We start from the raw sequence: 20,442 nt of genomic DNA, 5'->3' as shown, positions 1-20,442 counted from the left end.
GACCGCGCGGGGGGGGGGCAGACCTGTGACGTCTCCGTGTATTATTTGAGTACCTTTCCTGGCGTGTTCACTAGCGTTCAGGAAATTGTTTCCTGTACTTTCATTTAAATTTTCTCAACGATTAAAGCTAGCTGATCATTATTCCTCCTCCCCTGCAACAGGAACATACCCCGTGGAGAGGGGTGGAGGGGTGGGGGGAGGGAGAATCTCTTGTGCTTCCAGTGTTTTCACTTGCCTTGTTCTCTATTCAGAAAGTTACTGTTGCACTCCTTGCATCTCTTTGGTGGTTCTTTGAAGATGTTTTTATATTGAAAGTGCGGTCCCCCTTCCCCTTTACCTGGCTCTCCCCCCACCCCACTCCATCTTGCCCTTTCCTGTGCCCTGGCAGTCCCCGCCCCCATCTTGCCACCATGGCAGGAGATGTTTCCCTTCTTGCTGTCTTCCGATACACCCTGCTCCCGTTCTTGCCCTGTTGGAATAAAGGACCGCCTAAGGAAAAAAAAAAAAAAAAGAAGGTGCAGTGATGCAGTTGGGCATGTTGCTGATGCATGTGCAGTTCAGTGTCAGGTGTACCTTGCATTTCTTGAGTATGATGCCCCTTTGAGTACACTGCAGAGTCTTTTTTTTGGGGGGGGGGCTTTGGTGGTGGAACAGAGGAATAAGCCCTGTGTGGTTTAGTTATGATCTTTGATTCTGCTGCTGTCTTTTCTGCAGGAGTGCAAAAAGCACCTAGCAGGCCTGGGGGCCCTGGGCCTCGGCAGCCTCATCACTGAACTCACTGCAAATGAAGAATTGTCTGGAAGTGATGGTGCTTTGGTAAATGATGAAGGTGAAGTCTGGGTCATGGGGAATGAGGTGGGGAAGGCGGATCGCCACCTACCATATGGGTACTTTTTATGTCTTTTTTTTCCTAAACATTGGTTAGTTGATTAGAAAGGCAGAGTGACAGAGATCTTCTGTTCACTGCTTCGCTCAGATAGCCACAAAAGCTGGAGTTGGACCAGACTGAAGCTGGGGACAAGCAACTGCCTAGGTCTCCCACATGAGTGGAAGAAACCATCTCCGGCTACCTCTAAGGGTATCTACATTACCATGGAATTAAATCATAAGTGAAACTGAACCTTGATCCCAGGTACTCCACAGTGGGATGTGGGCATTGCAAGTGGTACCACAATGCCCATCCTAATCTGTGTACTTTTTTTTTAGGTGTACTTTATTGGAAAGTCAGATATACAGAGAGGAGGAGAGACAGAGAGGAAGATTTTTTGTCCACTGGTGACTCCCCAAGTGGCTGCAATGACTGGAGCTGAGCTGATCTGAAACCAGGAGCTTCTTCCTGGTCTCCCACGCAGGTGCAGGGTTCCAAGGCTTTGGGCCATCCTCTACTGCTTTCCCAGGCCACAAGCAGGGAGCTGGATGGGAAGTAAGGCTGCTGAGATTAGAACTGATGCCCATATGGGACCCCAGTACATGCAAGGCGAGAACTTCAGCAGCTAGGCTACCATGCTGGGCCCTCAATCCATATACTTTTTTTTTAAGATTTATTTATTTATTGGAAAGTCAGATATACAGAGAGGAGGAGAGACAGAGAGGAAGATCTTCCATCCGATGATTCACTCCCCAAGTGAGCATTACGGCCAGTGCAGTGCCGATCTGAAGCCAGGATCTAGAAACTTCTTTCAGGTATCCCACCTCGGTGCAGGGTCCCAATGTTGGGCCATCCTCGACTGCTTTCCTAGGCCACAAGCAGGGAGCCGGATGGGAAGTGGAGCTGCTGGGATTAGAACCGGAGCCCATATGGGATCCCGTCATGTTCAAGGCGAGGGCTTTAGCTGCTAGGCCACGCCACCGGGTCCATTCCATATACTTTTAAGTGAGAATTAGCTAAGTCTGATGTGATGGCCTAGTGGCTAAATCTTCGCCTTGCAAGCACAAGGATCCCATATGGGTGCTGGTTCATGTCCCAGCTGCTCCACTTTTCTTATAGCTCCTTGCCTGTAGCCTGGGAAAGCAGTCGAAGACGGCCCAAAGCCTTGGGACCCTGCACCCCTGTGGGAGACCCGGATGAAGCCCCTGGTTCCTGGCTTTGGATTGGCTCACCTCTGGCCTTTGCAGCTAGTTGGGGAGTGAACCAGTGGACAGAAGATCTTTGTCTCTCCTTCTCTCTGTAAATCTGTCTTAACAATAAAAAGAAATAAAGCTTAAAAAAAGAATTGGTTGAGGCAGTGAGAATTAACTACTTGCTCTTTGTTGAGATATCCTCTCCCTCTTGTTTATAGGTTGGATTAGGAGCACGGAAGATGCTGTAGACTACTCTGACATCAACGAAGTGGCAGAAGATGAAAGCCGAAGACATCAGCAGGCAATGGGGAGCTTGCAGCCCCTTTGCCATCCAGGTGTGTTTTTGGTCCGCTGCGTTTCGCCACAGTCTGGCTTGGGCTGTGGTTCTTGCTTTTTGCTGTCATTGGTGCTCTGTACCTTTACTTTTCACCCTTTGTCAGTTAAGTAGCTGCTGTCCTTTGTGTTCTAGCGAAGTTTTACCATGCTCAGGCTTTTGTTCCTCATACTGCTCAAATACCTGCTCAATGATAAGGAAGAATACTTTCCTTCTTTTCTTTAAAGATTTATTTTTATTATTTCTTTATTGGAAAGGCGGATATACAGAGAGGAGAGACAGAGAGGAAGATCTTCCGTCCGATGATTCACTCCCCAAGTGAGCGCAACGGCCGATGCTATGCCGATCCAAAGCCAGGAGCCTCTTCTGGGTCTCCCACGCGGGTGCAGGGTCCCAAAGCTTTGGGCCGTCCTCGACTGCTTTCCCAGGCCACAGGCAGGGAGCTGGAAGGGAAGCGGGGCTGCCGGGATAGAACCGGTGCCCACATGGGATCCCGGGCGTGCAAGGCGAGGACCTTAACCACTTGCGCCATCACGCCGGGCCTAGAATACTTTCCTTCTTGTCACTTGGTATTTGAGTGCCTACAGGGCCCCCACATGACACTTCTTTTACATGTTTTTTCAAAGCGAACAATGATGGCATGAAGCCATTCTTTATCTTAAGGATTTCATTTAAAAAGGTTTATGTGTGTGATCTCCAGGCCCACATTGTGGTACAGAGAGTTATGCCACTATGCCAGTTCCCTGCAATGCCAGCATCCCATATGGGCATTGGTTTAAGTCCTGTCTATTCCACTTTTCATTTTCTTATCTATAATAAAAGTAATATGCTTTTATGGGAATTTCAGTTCATTATCCTCAGATATGTAAACAACTACATAGTGTAGTATTGCAGATGCTCTGTAAATTTTACCTGGCTTTAGAAAAGTGATTGTTACTCTGAGTTTTTGTTTTTAACATTTTAAAAAATTATTTGAGATACAAAATTCCAGTTTGCTGGTTCACTCCACAAATGCGTGCAGCTGGTGGCTGAAGTCAGGTATTGGAAACCCAATTCAAGTCTCCTGTTATAGGTGACAGGAGCTTAGCTGCTAACCCATCACTGCTGTCTCTCACAGTAGACACTAGGAGGAGGGTAGAATTTGGAATCCCGATGTGGATATTGAACCACTCAAGTACTCTGATGTTGAAGAAAAAAGTGATTGAAGGATCACTTTTGAGTTTTAAAGAAATATGCAGCCGTAAGCATCTCAACTGTTTATTTAACCACTAGGACAGTTCCTGTCCTGTTCTGTAGTCTCTATTAACAAGAGTTAAGTGACAGAGTTACTAGTAGACTGTTCTTATGGATTACATGTCTAGAAACCAGGGTATGGAAAAGGATGACAACAGTTGTGGAAAATGATAGCCAGGACCAAACTTGAATGTTAGCGGTGAGGCATCTGTTTTGACTTGGTGAAGAAGTATGTTGGACAAACTTGATATTAAAACCAGTCTCAAAATTCTTTGATTCTTAACGTTGTATTATTGAGCAAGTCACTTAATGTATGTGTCTCTGGGTAATTCTTGTGTTTCAGCATTATTGGGAGGATGGTATATGAATAGTTACAAATGCCCAGCATATGATAAGGGGTCAATAAAAATGGAAGTTGGTGTAATTATTACTGTTAATGATTGATTGAAAACACACATTGCAGTTTAAAAGATCAGTGGAAGAGAAAATAGACTATATAAGCTGGGGAAGTGAGGTTGGATGTGGGATTGCAAAAACAAACTAAAGAGGTGAAGTTCAAGTGTCTTATAAGATATAAGTGGAAATGTTCTTTAGGCAACAAGTGTGGTAGAACATCAGATGTGGTAAATCAATAAGATGTATAGACTTGAGTTTAATTTTAGGTAAAGATGATTCCTGAGAAAGGAAATGATGTGTGTATATGAGAATAATGAAGTTTTCAGGACCAAGCATTGAATCATGCCAGTGGCTAAAGAATAGTACTGCAGAAGATAGATGGAAAAAAATGTGTCAAAGGCTTGTGAAGTGAAAAGATAATCCATTTGACTAAAAATAATAGAAAAAGATGAAAAACGTTCAGTTTTAATTCCACAGGATAAAAAAAAAATATAAGCAGTATAATCAGAAAAAGAAGGAAGTTTGAACAGCTCTTGTAAATACCCAGTACGTTTGAGATATGCCTAATATTATGGTGTTGGCTATGTCATGATGTCATTTCTTTCTGAAGACAGAAGCAGTATCTTTATATTTTTTTTTTCCTAGAGGCGTATTTATTGGAAAGTCAGAGTTACTGAGAGTAAGGAAGAGGGAGAGAGATCTTCCATGTGCTGATTAATTCTGCAGATGGCCACAATTTCCAGGGCTGAGCCAGGTGGGAGCCAGGCAGCAGGAGCTTCATCTAGTTCTCCATGTGGGCCCAAACAATTGGACCATCTTCCGTTGCTTTTCCCAGGCCTTTAGCAGGGTGCTGGATCTGAAGTGAAGCATTTGGTACTCAAACCAGCACCCATATGAGGTGCTGGTATTGCAGCTGATGGCTAAACACAATGCCACAATGCAGGTCCCTCCTTTGGATTCTTAAATGATATGCATGTGGTGCTTTAATTTGAATGGCAGGGGAGCTCAAGATTGTTGAATACATGGGATTCTGATGCGATCACCTTCTTGGTTTTATTAGATTATGATGAAGATGATTATGATGCTGATTGTGAAGACATTGACTGCAAGTTGATGCCTCCACCACCACCACCCCTAGGACCAGTAAAGAAGGAGAAGGATCAGGATGCTATTACTGGTGGTACGTTAGAGACTGTCAATTTTTGTCTAAGGAAGTCATTTTCATTCATAAATTCAGACATTTTGGCATATCCATAGATTATTTTTTAAAATTATACTACTAGGAAAAAATAAAACATCAGAAAATGCTTCATACTGTCTCATTTTATTACTGAAGGGAAGTTTTACATTTAAAACATTTAGTAATAGTATTTTTACATGTTTTCAAAAAGTAGTTTAGATTATCAGTTCTGAAGTCTGGCTTCTTAGAAGAATCAGTTTTAAGTCTTTTGAAGTAATATACATATCTGATTCTTACTCCTAGAGTCTGATTCTAAAGATCTATGTTGATTGCAGCAATTTTAACATGTTTTCAAGTCATTTCCAATGCAGCTTATCTGCGTAATGATGGGAACTACCTGTGCAAATGATTTTCTTTAAATGAAATGGTTAAATGGATAAGATAGCTTAGAATGTATGCATGTGCATCATAGAGTATCAGCTAGCAGGGATTCAGAAACTTCAAAGGCTTGCCTATTTCATCATGGGAAAGACATTTCTCTGGAGGATGTTTTGGGGCCTGGTCATCACCCTGTTTTCCTTAGGGTAGAAAATTACGGAAGGAGAAGCACCTTTGATCTGCTGTGTTTTGGTTTACAGTAACTTAAATTCCTTCTAAAGGAGTTTAAGTTATTTTCAATGTTAGGCTGCAGGTTAAATATGAATTGTTAACTTTGTGTCATAGACCTTATTTTATGCCAAATAATCTTTATTGTTAACTTGTGTGTTTAAAAAAAAATCCCCGGTGTCTGGGTTCCCTGGACTGGGCATAACAGGGCCTGACTGGTGTGAAGTATTATGTAATTTTGCTTTTGATCACGATGTTAGTCACTTATAGAAAGTAGTGAACGTAGTAATAGTGTTTGTTTTCTCTCGTCACAACCCTAGGGTACCAGGTACAAGGTGAGTTGGGGATTGTGGGAGCTAATGAGTTGGAAGGAGTTTTCTGGGTTGCATAAAGTAGTGTGGGTGCTTGGGACTATATCCCCTGCCATTGAGCATATAGTTTAGAGTGGGCGTTGGCTGAATTTGAGGAAATATGTTCACAGTTACATGCCAAAGGGATTTCTTTTCCTTGTTGCAGTGTCAGAAGATGGAGAAGGCATCATCTTGCCCTCCATCATTGCCCCTTCCTCTTTGGCCTCAGAGAAAGTGGAGTTCAGTAGTTCCTCTGACTCAGAATCTGAGATGGGACCTCAAGAAGCAGCACAGGCAGAATCTGACGATGGAAAGCTGACCCTCCCATTGGCCGGGATTATGCAGCACGATGCCACCAAGCTGTTGCCGAGTGTTACAGAACTTTTTCCAGAGTTTCGGCCTGGAAAGGTACCTTGTGTAGATAATGCCCATGTTTCTAAGTTTTTCCAAATTGAAAGCTCTGTTAAGATGCTGAACATGAAAATGGATACAAATTTAAGTATTTCTTTATTTAGTGACATTATTGGCTACTTAAGAGCTGTTTAAATTATATTGAGTCTTTTAGAATTTATACACACTAATGCATGTTGTTGTATGCTGATAAATGTGTTGTAAGCTGTACTCATTGGAAATTGTCCTATGGTTTTAATTTGAATTAATTGTTAAGAGACCACTCCTTTACTTTTGTGGCAGATGTTATAAGTCCAAATGCAGAACACCTAGGATACCTCCCATACAGTTGAAAAGGTCTTTCAGAAGAATTTCCAGGCAAGGGGCCATTTTCATAGCTGATATTTGAATTTCCAACACATCATAGTGTGTTCTATATTCCAGGTTTTACGCTTCCTTCGGCTTTTTGGACCAGGAAAGAATGTCCCATCTGTTTGGCGGAGTGCTCGGAGAAAGAGGAAAAAAAAGCACCGGGAGCTGATACAAGAGGAGCAGATCCAAGAGACAGAGTGCTCGGTGGAATCAGAAGTTGAGCAGAAGTGTTTATGGGACTATGACTACGCTCCACCACCACCTCCAGAACAGTGTCTTTCTGATGATGAAGTAGGCAAAATAGAGCCCTGGGAATAAGGTTTAACAAAGGGAAATAAAATCTCCCTAACGTATGTCAAAATTAGAAGTAGCACCTTAGCAGGCACAAGTTTGTGCTAAATACCAGTGAGTAATCAGTAATTTTATCCCAGTTGGCTGTCCCCTTTTACTACAGGAAAGTATAGGGCGGGGCAAGGGGAGGAGGTCGGATACTCTGTACTGGTAAATAGGCAGATTTGTATGATAGGCCAAACGCTTGCACTCTAATGCCAGGCCAAGATTCCTGTTGAAGAATCTTTGTTGTGGCTCTTCTGAGTTCCCCCTTTGTGACTTGTAATTTCCTGTAGCCTTAGAACATCTGGGATTGGGAAATCTATCCCCCCTCCCACTCCCCCACAACTTTGTTCTGTTACAGATCACAATGATGGCTCCTGTGGAGTCCAAGTTTTCTCAGGCAACTGGAGATATAGATAAAGTAACAGATACCAAACCAAGAGTGGCTGAGTGGCGTTACGGGCCTGCTCGTCTGTGGTATGATATGCTGGGTGTCCCTGAGGATGGCAGTGGATTTGACTATGGTTTCAAATTGAAGAAGACTGAACATGAACCTGTGATGAAATGTAGAGTGGTGGAGGTAAGCAACATTGATACATAAGAAAGAAATCAGTGTGCCCAGGGCTGTACACAGCTTTTACTATCTTTTTTTTTTTATTTTTTCAGTTGGGTAGATATTAGAGAGGGTGACTTTGGTAGATTTAGGTGCCGAAGCCTTTTGTTTACTGTGTGATTGTATCACCCTGGTTGCTTGGGCCATAGTCCAGGCATTTTGTTTGTGTGTAAGTTCTGTTCCAGACCAGATACAGTTCAAAATGGGCAGATACAACTCTTATGAAGTGCCTCATGTATCTCTGATGTGAAATTTGGAGTGGAAACTTTCACTAGTGACCAATCGGGTTTGTTATTCCTTTCCTACTTTTATAGGACTTGAAAAAACTTGAGGAAAACAATACTACTGATCTTCTGGCTGATGAAAACTTTCTGATGGTGACACAGCTGCATTGGGAAGATGATATCATCTGGGACGGGGAGGATGTCAAACACAAAGGGACAAAACCTCAGCGTGCAAGCTTGGCAGGCTGGCTTCCTTCCAGCATGACTAGGAATGCCATGGCTTACAACGTTCAGCAAGGTGCGCTTCTGTGCCTGTGTCTAGCACACTACCTTTCATCTTGGTTATTTAAGTAAGATTAAATATAAGGTTTTGGGGCTGCTGAGTGATAGTGGAATGCTTTAATGTGTAAGCCTTGATCCCAAGCTGTAGTAGTTTTTTTGACCCATGATGGAGTCCGGTTTCTTATTAGAAAAATGTGAAAGCCAATTTTACTTTAACTTTTTTTACCTTTAAGATTTATTTATCTTCTGTGTGCTAGTTCACTCCAGACGGCCACGATGGCCATGGCTGAAGCAGGCCAAAGCCTGAGCCAAGAAATCCATGTAGATCTTCCATGTGCTGGTAAGGGCCCGAGCACTTGGGCCATCTTCTGCTATCTTCCCCAGCTGTTAGCCGAGGGCTAGATCTGAAGTGCAATGGCTAGAACATGAATCTGAGCCCATGTGGTAACGCCGGTGTTGGCGAGCAGTGGCCTTTCCCGCTGTACTACAATGCTGGCTCCTGAGGTTAACTCTTTAAACTATGAAGTATATTATGGTTTACAAAACTCTATAATTCTTAATTTTGTTTAATTTCTTCTTAAATAGGTTAAAAATATGTTCCACTCTTAATGTAAAAACCTTTGAAAATATAGTCTAGTGTCTCAAATCACTGATAATCTGTATAGAAATTATCAACTGTTATCTTTTTGGCATATTTTCAGTCATATGTCTTTTCTATATGTTTCTAGTTGAACCTATTATTTTTTTTAAAAAGATTTATTTATTTTTATTGCAAAGGCAGATATATGGAGAGGAGGAAAGACAGAGAGGAAGATCTTCCATCTGATGGTTCACTCCTCAAGCAGCTGCAAAGGCTGGAGCTGAGCCATTCTGAAGCCAGGAGCCAGGTGCTTCTTCCTGGTCTCCCAGGCGAGTGCAGGGTCCCAAGGCTTTGGACCGTCCTCGACTGCTTTCCCAGGCCACAGGCAGGGAGCTGGATGAGAAATGGGGCTGCTGGGATTAGAACCAGTGCCCATATGGGATCCCAGCATATTCAAGGCGAGAACTTTAGCTGCTATGCTATTGCGCCCGGCCCTGTATTTGAACTTATTCTATATGTATAGTCTTGTGTGCTGTGCCTTTTACTTACAAATATTTTTATGTGTCATATGAAGTTGTTCCTAAAATAACATTGACACAGGAAGTTCATTGGATAATAAGATATTAAAGCACATTTGATATTTCATATATTTTTAAAAATATTTATTTTGTTGGAAAGGCAGATTTAAAGAGAGAAGGAAAAACAGAGCAAGATTTACCATCTACTGGCTCAGTTCCCAAGTGACCACAACTACTAGAGCTGAGCCAATCTGAAGCCAAGAACCTGGCATGTCCTTTGGGTCTCCCACATGGGTACAGGGCCCCAAGGCTTTGGGTCAATCTCCACTGCTTTCTCAGACCACAAGCAGGGAGCTGGATGGGAAGTGGAGCAGTCAGGACACAAACTGGTGCCCACATGGGATCCCAGTGGATGCAAGGCAAGGATTCAGCCACTAGGCTGTCACACCAGACCCCTGATATTTCATTTATAAAAATTAAACAAAAGCAGACTACATGAACATGGAAAACTATCTAAAAGGAAATAAATGAAAGGATTAGTAGTGTTTATTTCTGGTTTGTAAGATTTAAAAGTTTGGTTTTTTTATACCTTTCTGTGTTTTTTGAATTTTTGTAAGTTAACCTGATTACCTTTGTAGTTCAGAGAGAAAACAAGGCATAAATTTTATGTATCTAAAAGAAAGGCTTATTGCATAGTAGGAGGACTTATAGATAATAATTTAGTTTTTGTTTTTGAAAAAGGATGATTTTGAATTTTCATCATAGATGCTAAATGGTCAGATTTTGAGTAGATAGGTTTACTCTGATTGGACATTGCATAATGTTTACATGTTTTGAAATATTTCATGGGAATCCATAGAATGTAAGACTTTTTATTTTTTTATTTTTGGAACATAAGTCTTTCTTCTGTGTCAGTTTAAAATAAAGATTGCACTGGGCACAATGGCTCACTTGCCTAATCTTCCACCTACAAATGCCAGCATTTAAATGGGCACTGGTTTGTATCCCGGCAGCCCTGCTTCCCATCCAGCTCCCTGCTTGTGGCCTGGGAAAGCAGTCGAGGACGGCCCACAGCTTTGGGACCCTGCACCCACGTGGGAGGACCCGGTAGATCTCCTGGCTCCTGGCTTTGGATCAGCTAGGTTCTGGTCTTTTGTCCATTTAGGAATTGAACCAGAGAATGTAAGATCTCTAATTCCTTCTGTGTATATGGCTTTCCAATGAAAATATGTACATCTTTTAAAAATATATATAAATATTTTTTACAAGTTCCTATTTAATAAATAATTAAACAGACCAGATTTTTCCCCTTTCGTCCCCCAAAACGCTTTTTGGGTGCATATTACAGATGTATTTCATAGTTTTTTATTTGCCAGTGCTTATCACATTTGATATATCTTTTATTTATTGTTAGCTTATTTTCCATTTTGCCTGTTAACCTAACTTAAACAGTTCCTTGATAAAATTTAGACTGTTTGATGTATGTTTCTTTTTTTTTTTTTAAGATTTATTTTTTTTTTATTATTTTTTCATTGGAAAGGCAGATATACAGAGAGGAGAGACAGAGAGGAAGATCTTCCGTCCAATGATTCACTCCCCAAGTGAGCGCAACGGGCCGATACTATGCCGGTCCGAAGCCAGGAGACTCTTCCGGGTCTCCCACGCGGGTGCAGGGTCCCAAAGCTTTGGGTCATCCTCGACTGCTTTCCCAGGCCACAGGCAGGGAGCTGGAAGGGAAGCGGGGCTGCCGGGATTAGAACTGGCGCCCATATGGGATCCCGGGCGTGCAAGGCGAGGACCTTTAACCACTTGCGCCACCGCGCCGGGCCCTGATGTATGTTTCTTAATGTATAATCTTGCAATATCCCAGTTTTATCTGAGATTTTAAAAAAATTATTTATTTGAAAGGTAGAATCAGAGAGAGGGAGACGCAAAGCTCTTCCATGTGCTGGTTCACTCCCCGGATGGCTGCAATAGTCAGGGCTGTGCCAGGGTGAAGCCAGAAGCCTGGAGCTTCATCTGCATCTACCATGTGGGTGCAGTGATCAGATATTTGCACCATCCTCTGTGCTACTTTCCCAGGCACATTAGCAGGGAGCTGGATCAGAAGTGGAGCAGCTGGATGTTGCGTTGGTGCCCATATGGGATGTCAGCAGTGCAGGTGGTGGCCCCACCTCCCATGCCACTACACCAGCCCCCGTGATATTTTTTAACGCGAAAATTAATATCCATTAGGTTCCTTTTCAGTGACCACATGTTATCCTCAGTGAAAGGGACATAAATATTTTCTTATTTCCTTTTGTTTTTTTAGGTTTTACAGCTACTCTGGATGATGACAAACCTTGGTACTCTATTTTTCCCATTGACAATGAAGATTTGGTGTATGGACGCTGGGAGGACAATATTATTTGGGATGCTCAGGCCATGCCCCGGCTGTTAGAGCCTCCTGTTTTGACACTTGACCCCAATGATGAAAATCTCATTTTGGGTATGTTATTGATAGACACATACATACATGTTCTTTTCCAACCAAACGTCTTACTGTTGATGTTAATTGAGATCTAACCTAGAAACTTTTGTTGGAGAGAGGGAGTTGTGGTGTTGGATTTTAGTATTTGTGTATTGTTTAGGGAAGCTTTATGTTGGAATGTTGAAAAGTTAACCCTTGTGTTATTCGGAGTATAGTTACTCAGAGTGAATCATGATCTGGGCGTGGGATGAAAGATCTCTAATAAAGCAACTGCAAATATGTTATTAAACAATTTGGCTCTTCAGGTCAGGGGATAGCAATTCCAGTGTGATTCTTTGTTTCATCCTCAGAGATTCCTGATGAGAAGGAAGAAGCTACCTCTAATTCCCCTTCCAAGGAAAGTAAGAAAGAATCATCTCTGAAGAAGAGCCGAATCCTTTTAGGGAAAACTGGAGTCATCAAGGAGGAACCACAGCAGGTCTGTGAAGAGAGGAAGGGCTTGGTGTTTAGAATAAAGAAAGAAAATAATCTAACAGGTTTATTTGATGGTCTATCATTAGAACATGTCTCAGCCAGAAGTGAAGGATCCATGGAATCTCTCCAATGATGAATATTACTATCCCAAACAACAAGGTCTTCGAGGCACTTTTGGAGGAAATATTATTCAGGTACAGATAGTGCCTTTTGTGAAGAAGGGGAACACACAGCATTATTCTTGGTAGAAGATATGAGATGAGTTCTACTTAGGCTGGAGTTAGTGCTTAATTTTAACCTTTCGGTCTCTTGTTTCAGCACTCAATTCCTGCTGTGGAATTACGGCAGCCCTTCTTTCCTACCCATATGGGGCCTATCAAACTGCGACAGTTCCATCGTCCACCTTTGAAAAAGTACTCCTTTGGAGCACTGTCTCAGCCAGGTCCCCACTCAGTCCAGCCTTTGCTGAAGCATATCAAAAAGAAGGCCAAGGTATAATTGAAGTCTGGTTAGAAAAACAATAGCTATAAATATACTTGGTTACAAATTGAGAAATGTTTTAAATATTCAATTGTTTTCTCAGATGTGATAGAATCTCATTTTGGTTATTTAGGAGAACATTCTTTTTTAAACATGTATTTATCTTACTTGAAACAGAGAGGGAAAAGGGGAGATGTTCCACCTGCTGGTTCACTTCCCAAATGGCTGCAATGACCGAAGCTGGGCCAATCCAGGAAGAAGCTTCTTCTGGGGCTCCCACATGGGTGCAGGGACCCATGTCCTAGGCCATCTTCCACTTTCTTCCCAGGCCACTGGTAGGGAGCTCGATCAGAAGTGGAGCAGCTGAGACTCCATCGGACAGACATATGATATCTTGGTGCTGCAGCAGCAGGTTAATGTGCTATGCCACGGCAGTAATCCCTGAAAATATTCTTAGGAGATGCATATGAAACTACTTAAAGGTGTGGTGTTAATAATGAATTCAGCTTTCAAATATGGTTTAACAAAATCTGTAGAAACAATTAAAAATAAATGTGGCAAGATAAAACCAGTTACATCTGAGGATGAGATAATAGATACTGATGGTACTTTAAACTTTATGACTTTTTTAATGGTGAAATTTAAAAATAGCAAGTAGAGTCCTTGCTGATGGGTTCAACTTGAATTGAAGGATATTCTTATGTGTTTATTGTACTGTCAGGAGTTGGACTTTATTTTCTTTGTTCTGACAGATGAGAGAACAAGAGAGGCAAGCATCAGGTGGTGGAGAGATGTTTTTTATGCGTACACCTCAGGACCTCACAGGGAAAGATGGAGATCTCATTCTTGCAGAGTACAGTGAGGAAAATGGACCCTTAATGATGCAAGTTGGTATGGCAACCAAGATAAAAAACTACTACAAACGGGTGAGTGTGCTTAAAAAATTTTACTATAGCTATAGCTAGATAGCTAGTGATAACCTATAAGCATGCGCTTTTTTCTTACGTTTTTCCGAAGGTAGAGGAAAAGAGATAGACACAAAACTTCCTTCCTCTCATTTACTCCTTAAACACCCCCAGTGACCAGTAATGGGCCAAGCTGAAGCAGGAATCCTGGAACTCAATCCAGTCTCCCAAGTAGGTGACAGGGACCCAAGTATTTGAGCCATCACATGCTGCCTTCCAGGATCTGCATTGGCAGTAAGATGGAATCAGGAGCTGGACCCAGAGATTGAACATTGCATTCCAGCATAAGACATTGGTGTCCTAATTGCTAGACCAGGGCCAATCCTCAATCCATATCTTTATATATATGTAATATATTAAAATGCATATGTGTCATATATAATTATATACTATTTATGTTATATATATCTTTATATTTGGGAGAATGGCATTGCAGCTAGTGATATAAGTAGGTATTATGATAATGGAATATTTTGTGTAGGTTTATTGATTGTACTTGTAGTAACTAGTTCTGTTGTGTTCCTTGTAGAAACCTGGAAAAGATCCTGGAGCCCCAGATTGTAAATATGGGGAAACTGTTTACTGCCACACATCTCCTTTCCTGGGCTCTCTCCATCCTGGCCAATTATTGCAGGTGAGGCATTCTTTCCTGTTTTTACTTTTTCCTGAGGAAGTTCACAACTAGCATAGAAGGAAGCGATTCTAGTTGATTCATATACTATTCTTACTATCAAGTAGATATAACACAAAAATGTTTTGTAGAAAGTCTTTTAAAACTGACTCCAATGTATGTTATTTTTAGGCTAAATATAAGGTTTAGGAAAGTGTTTTTATATGTATTTGAAAGGCAGGATGACAGAAAGAAAGAGGGAGGACACTAGCGTCCTCTGTATGCCTGTAGCAGTTGGGGCTGGGCCAGGGAGCCTAGCATTCCACCTGGATTTCCTACATGGATGGCAGGGATCCAAGTCCTGGGCCATCATCTGCATCCTTCCCAGGTGTGTTAGCACACAGCTGAGACTCGGGTTTGGCACTGATAAGGGATGCAAGTAACCTGAGTGGTGGCTTACACAAGGCTCATGTTCTTCTTTCCCTCATATATCAGGTTTATTCTACTGTTAATATTCCTTACTCTCCTAAAGTATTTGAAAAACCCACTTTTCCCTTTATCCTTTATATCTGCATTCCATTTCTCACCAGGATTTATTTTACTTTTTTCAATTTGAAAGAGAGAGAGGAAGCTTTTATTCAATAGTTCACCCTCCAAAAGGTCTCAGTGGCCAGGGATGGACCAGGCAGAAGCCAGGGGCCAAGAATGCATGACAAGTGCTCAAGCACTTGGGCCGTTTTCTGTGGCTTCCCATGGATTGACACTCAAACACAGGATGCCGGCATCATAAGCAGTGGCTTAACTTGCTGTACTATAGCAGTAATCCTTCCTACCATGTTCTGGGTATTACCTTTGTGGTGTTCTTGGCAATCCTGTTCTGTAACTTCATTGTGAAATTTGCCATCAATTCATGTCCCCTCCTTTTATTTTAAAGATTTATTTAATTTTATTGGAAAAGAAGAATTTTACAGAGAGAAAGAGAGACAGAGAAAGATCTTTCACCCCCTGGTTCACTCCCCAAATGGCTGCAATTGCTAGAGCTGAGCTGACTTGAAGCCAGGAGCTTCTGGGTCTCCCACATGAGTGCATGGTGCCAAGGTTTTGGTCATCCCAAGTGCTTTTCTAGACTAAGCGGGAAGCTGGAAGGGAAGTAGAGCAGCTGGGACATGAACCAGCTTTGGGTGCCGGTGCTTGCAAGGGGAGGATTAGCTAATTGAGCCATTGTGCTGGGCCCCCATCCCCTTTTTGTAACTGCTTTTGTAGTTTCTTAAATTTATTTGGTTTCTACTTAAACTGGCTCTAATGTTTCTGCTCTGTTGTCTTTCTGATTTCTTTTATTGACTCTGTCCTCTCTAGCATACTTTCCACATGATTGTTTTTGTTTTGTTTTTTATTAATTCACTGATATAGTCCATAGTTTTTTTTTTTTAATCTCACCTGTTATAAGAGGCTGTGTTGGAGTAGTAAAGTACTTGCTGGTTTATAAAGGTACTTGAGGTCTAAGATATTTTAGTTTATAAAATGATTTTCACATATAGTTTTGTGTGAGGCATAGGCATTGTAAGTATCTCCCATTTTGTAGATGAAGAAAATATAAGCTTAGAAAATTTAAAATTTGTTTATATAAAGAAGTTACATGTTTAAAAAGTAACAATAAGGGGGGGAGTTAGGGAGGGGATAAGGGAAATCCCAGGAGCCTATGAAACTACATCATAAAATGACAATAATAATAAATAAAAATTTTTAAAAAGTAACAATAATTTGTCAATGTATAGTTAATGAGTCCAAATCATGATTTTTTTTTGTGCTAACTCTAAAAGAGATAGTGGCTCAAAAATTGCATATTTCCACCTAATACTCAAAAATCACTTACTAGATACAGATTTGAGATGGCAGAAGGAAGATGGAGAGCAGCAGGCTTGCTTTTCCTATATCATTAGCTGGCTGCGTTTTCTGGAGCTTCTTTGTTCATAATTCTTACGTTTTTTTACTTCTTTTAGGCCTTTGAGAACAACCTTTTCCGTGCTCCGATTTATCTTCATAAAATGCCAGAAACTGACTTCTTGATCATTCGAACAAGACAGGGTTATTATATTCGGGAATTAGTGGATATTTTTGTGGTTGGCCAGCAGTGCCCCTTGTTTGAAGTTCCTGGACCTAACTCCAAAAGGGCCAATACACATATTCGGGACTTTCTACAGGTAAGAATGGGAGTATAAGCAGGGTAGGAGTGGGAAAGCAGCAGTGCACATGAAAAGGAATTTGGGGATGAGTCAGGAAAGATGAGAACAAATTGGAGGTTAGGGGTAGGGACCTTGATCTGATCTTTTCATCCCTTACTGTGCTCAATGAAATGCGTTTGGTTTGTTGGGCAGGTCTTTATATACCGCCTGTTCTGGAAAAGCAAAGATCGACCACGGCGGATCCGAATGGAAGATATAAAAAAAGCTTTTCCATCCCATTCAGAAAGCAGCATCCGGAAGAGGTTAAAGCTTTGTGCCGACTTCAAACGCACAGGTCATCATTCATGATTAGCTATGTGTCTGTCTTTCCAAAATGAATTATTATGGCTTTTCAGTTAAAGGATTAGTATACTGCTAATAAAAGATATTGATAGTCATGCAAAGGATAAAATAGCACATAATCTAACTGTGGAGGCTCTGATTGCTTTTCTGATATTGTTGCCAGGAAATTCAAAATGATTTTTACATGTCTTGATATAGGAGACCCAGCAGCAAGGGTGTCCTTGGCTAGATAATCATACTAACTATGGCCCAGCCTATTACAAGGGTGTAACCTGGTTTGGTATTGGTTTCTTGTTACTGTTGCTGTCAGTGAATGTCAGGACCTTTGGAATTCAGAATGGTCTTTCTGTATCTTACTAGGGATGGACTCCAATTGGTGGGTGTTGAAGTCTGATTTTCGTTTACCAACCGAAGAGGAGATTAGAGCTATGGTGTCACCAGAGCAGTGCTGTGCTTACTATAGCATGATAGCTGCAGAGCAGCGGCTGAAGGTAACCTTCTTAAGCATTGCGCATGCCCGTGGGCTTTGGTTTTAGAGAAATGAGAGAAGACTGGCTTAGAGATGATGATTGCTAGATTATTGTCCATGGCTTAAAAAAAAAAGACCAAGTAAATGAAGTACTTTCTGTGTTTTTGAGTTCTGGAGAAAGCTACAATATAGATAAATATCCGTAAAATGTGTAATGAGGAAGTTAGGGCATACTGTTTGGTTTAGAAATGGTTGCCGGTCCCCTTGGGTGGTCAATAATGTCTTCTTTGCAAGAGGAGTATATAAGCACAGAAAGTACTTGTCAGCGTCTCAGATGAGCAGAGGCAATGGTGGTGCTGTGTGTGTGGTTTACAGAGGAAGAATGTCCTTCCTTATTAGGCTATTACAGAAAAGGTTCAGCTTTGGTGGGAAAACATAGCTCTGTTCCGGTAAGTGGATGCACGTTGCTGGTGAGCTTCCTTGTAGAGCTGAATCATGAGCTGGGAAGCTCCCTGGCTGTGGTGAGAATGTATCTTCTAATAGCTGAAGGATGCTCACTGGTGAACACAAGACAGAATCTGTTCTCTGCAAATACCTTTTTTGTTCTGCACTTGGTATTCATTAAAATTTGCATTTTAATTGATTTAAATATGAATTTGTTCACTGTCAGGATGCCGGCTATGGTGAGAAGTCTTTTTTTGCTCCAGAAGAAGAAAATGAAGAAGATTTCCAGATGAAAATTGATGATGAGGTAAGATTGCATTAATTCTTTCTTTTTTTTTTAAAGATTTATTTATTTTTATTAGAGAGTCAGATTTACAGAAAAGATATACAAGAAGAAAGACCTTCCATCAGCTGGCTCACTCCCCTAGTGGCCACAACAGCTGGAGCTGAGCCGTTTCGAAGTTAAGAGCTGGAGTTTCTTCCTGGTCTCCCATGCGGGTGCAGGGTCCCAGGGCTTTGGGGCATCCATGACTATTTTCCCAGGCCACAAACAGGGAGTTGGATGGGAAGTGGAGTTGCCGGGATATGAATTGGCGCCCGTATGGTATCTCGCAACTTGCAAAACAAGGACTTTAGTCACTAGGCTACTGCGCCAGGCCCTTACATTAGTTCTTGTGAATATGTCTCATTTCACCTTTTTAAAATACTAATTTGAAAAGAGTGAGAGGAAGAAACCAATCTTCCATCTCCGGTTCACTCCCCAAAGAGTTGTAACAACCAAGACTGGTCCAGGCTGAAGCCAGGAGCTACATCATTTTCCACGTGAGTGTCAGGGGCCCTACTACTTGGCCTACTTCTGCTGCTTTCCCAGGCTCTTTAGCTAGAAGCTGGACTAGAAGCCAAGTAGCCAGGATAGAATCCAAACCGTTGGGCCCGGCATTGTGGCCAAGCGGCTAAAGTCCTCACCTTGAACGTGCTGGGATTCCATATGGGCACCGGTTCTAATCCCAGCAGCTCCACTTCCCATTGAGCTCCCTGCTTGTGGCCTGGGAAAGCAGTGGAAGACAGCCCAAAGTCTTGGGACCCTGCACTCAGATGCGAGACCTGGAAGAGGAAGTCTCTGGTTCCTGGCTTCAGATCGGCACTGCACTGGCCGTAATGCTCACTTGGGGAGTGAATCATCAGAAGGACAATCTTCCTTTCTATCTCTCCTCCTCTCTCTATATATCTGACTTTGTAATAAAAATAAATAAATCTTTAAAAAAAAAGAATCCAAACTGTTGCTTTCATATAGGATGTCAGTGTTGCAAGTGGTAACCCCCTCATTTATCCTTTTTTTTTAAGTTGCTTTTGAGATCAATGATCAATTTTAAATGTAATAAACCACATATTGTTTTAAAATTGTTTTATTCTACTATTTTTTTTTATTTTTGACAATCTTTGCATAGTTGATTAGGGCACAAAGGTTCAAGGGCTACAGGAAAGGGGGTAAGACTATTATTTCCACATTTTTCCCCCTGCATCTGGGGTAAAGGGTGTGAACCACATATTTTACATATACTATTTGTTATATTTTGACTTGCTCTTATACCCAGGATATCCGTGCAACAAGATAACAAACAAGTCTGTTACCCCTAAAAGTTTTTTTGGTGGAGTTTTGTAACCTATTTTTTTTTTTTTTTTGCCTCCCTTTTTCCTTCTGCCTTCTCTGTTCCGTGACAATTAGTGATCTAGATTTTGGCAATGTAGATTTCTTTGCCTTTTCTAGAAATTTAGGTCAATGAAATAATATAGTATATACTCTACAGTTTAGTTCATTGGTATTCAGTATGTTCACACGTTATTTTGTAATCAAAGAGCAGAACAGCTCCCTGTGATTTTCCTTTGCCCTCAGCCGCCCTGCAGCCACCGTTCTATTCTCTGTTTCTGTGAGTTTGACTATTACAGATAGCTGATACAATTGGACTCGAGAGTTTTTTTCTTCAATGACTGATGATATTGTCCTTAGTGAATAATCTGATATCCTCACAGTTCAGCTGTGTTGTAACGTGTGTCAGTTCCCTTTCTTCTTTTTTAAAAAAGATTTATTTTATTGCAAAGGCAGATATACAGAGAGGAGGAGGGAGGAGAGACAGCAAGGAAGATCTTCCTTCTGATGAATCACTCCCCAAGTGACTGCAATGACTGGAGTTGAGCCTATCCAAAGCCAGAAGCCAGGAGCTTCATCCGGGTCTCCCACACGGGTGCAGGGTCCAAGGCATCCTCGACTGCTTTCCCAGGCCACAGGCAGGGAGCTGGATGGGAAGTGGGGCTGCCAGGACTAGAACCGGCGCCCATATGGGATCCTGACGCATTCAAGGCAAGGACTTTAGCCCTTAGGCCACTGCGCTGGGCCCCAAAGCTTACTTTTTTTTTTTTTTTTAAGATTTATTTATTTTCATTGGAAAGGCAGATATACAGGGAGGAGGAGAGACAGTGACAAAGATCTTCCATCCAATGATTCACTCCCCAGGTGACCGCAACAGCCGATGCT

General features: G+C 41.7%; 1 protein-coding gene across 3 annotated transcripts in view; it reads left to right on the top strand.

The window, feature by feature from the left end:
* The window catches only part of TAF1 (TATA-box binding protein associated factor 1), an 85,863-nt gene that overhangs the window by 665 nt on the left and 64,756 nt on the right, over nt 1-20,442 (top strand). For 2 of the 3 annotated variants that reach the window (XM_041000481.1, XM_041000491.1), the window contains exons 2-18: nt 715-829; nt 2,280-2,396; nt 5,085-5,204; nt 6,327-6,568; nt 6,995-7,213; nt 7,617-7,835; nt 8,183-8,390; nt 11,784-11,960; nt 12,293-12,420; nt 12,503-12,610; nt 12,735-12,908; nt 13,649-13,822; nt 14,391-14,495; nt 16,472-16,672; nt 16,847-16,988; nt 17,357-17,487; nt 18,136-18,216. In XM_041000481.1, the coding sequence (XP_040856415.1) occupies nt 715-829; nt 2,280-2,396; nt 5,085-5,204; nt 6,327-6,568; nt 6,995-7,213; nt 7,617-7,835; nt 8,183-8,390; nt 11,784-11,960; nt 12,293-12,420; nt 12,503-12,610; nt 12,735-12,908; nt 13,649-13,822; nt 14,391-14,495; nt 16,472-16,672; nt 16,847-16,988; nt 17,357-17,487; nt 18,136-18,216 (2,661 nt within the window). The remainder of the gene's footprint in view (nt 1-714; nt 830-2,279; nt 2,397-5,084; nt 5,205-6,326; nt 6,569-6,994; nt 7,214-7,616; nt 7,836-8,182; nt 8,391-11,783; nt 11,961-12,292; nt 12,421-12,502; nt 12,611-12,734; nt 12,909-13,648; nt 13,823-14,390; nt 14,496-16,471; nt 16,673-16,846; nt 16,989-17,356; nt 17,488-18,135; nt 18,217-20,442) is intronic. The other variant, XM_041000500.1, reaches the window with a different exon arrangement.

This window comes from Ochotona curzoniae, unplaced genomic scaffold (assembly GCF_017591425.1).
Source record: "Ochotona curzoniae isolate NIBS_2020 unplaced genomic scaffold, NIBS_Ocur_1.0 contig_1274, whole genome shotgun sequence".
In the NCBI taxonomy this organism is placed as follows: Eukaryota; Metazoa; Chordata; class Mammalia; order Lagomorpha; family Ochotonidae; genus Ochotona; species Ochotona curzoniae.
Note: the sequence above shows the minus strand (reverse complement) of the source record. Positions and strands in the feature narration are given on the sequence as shown.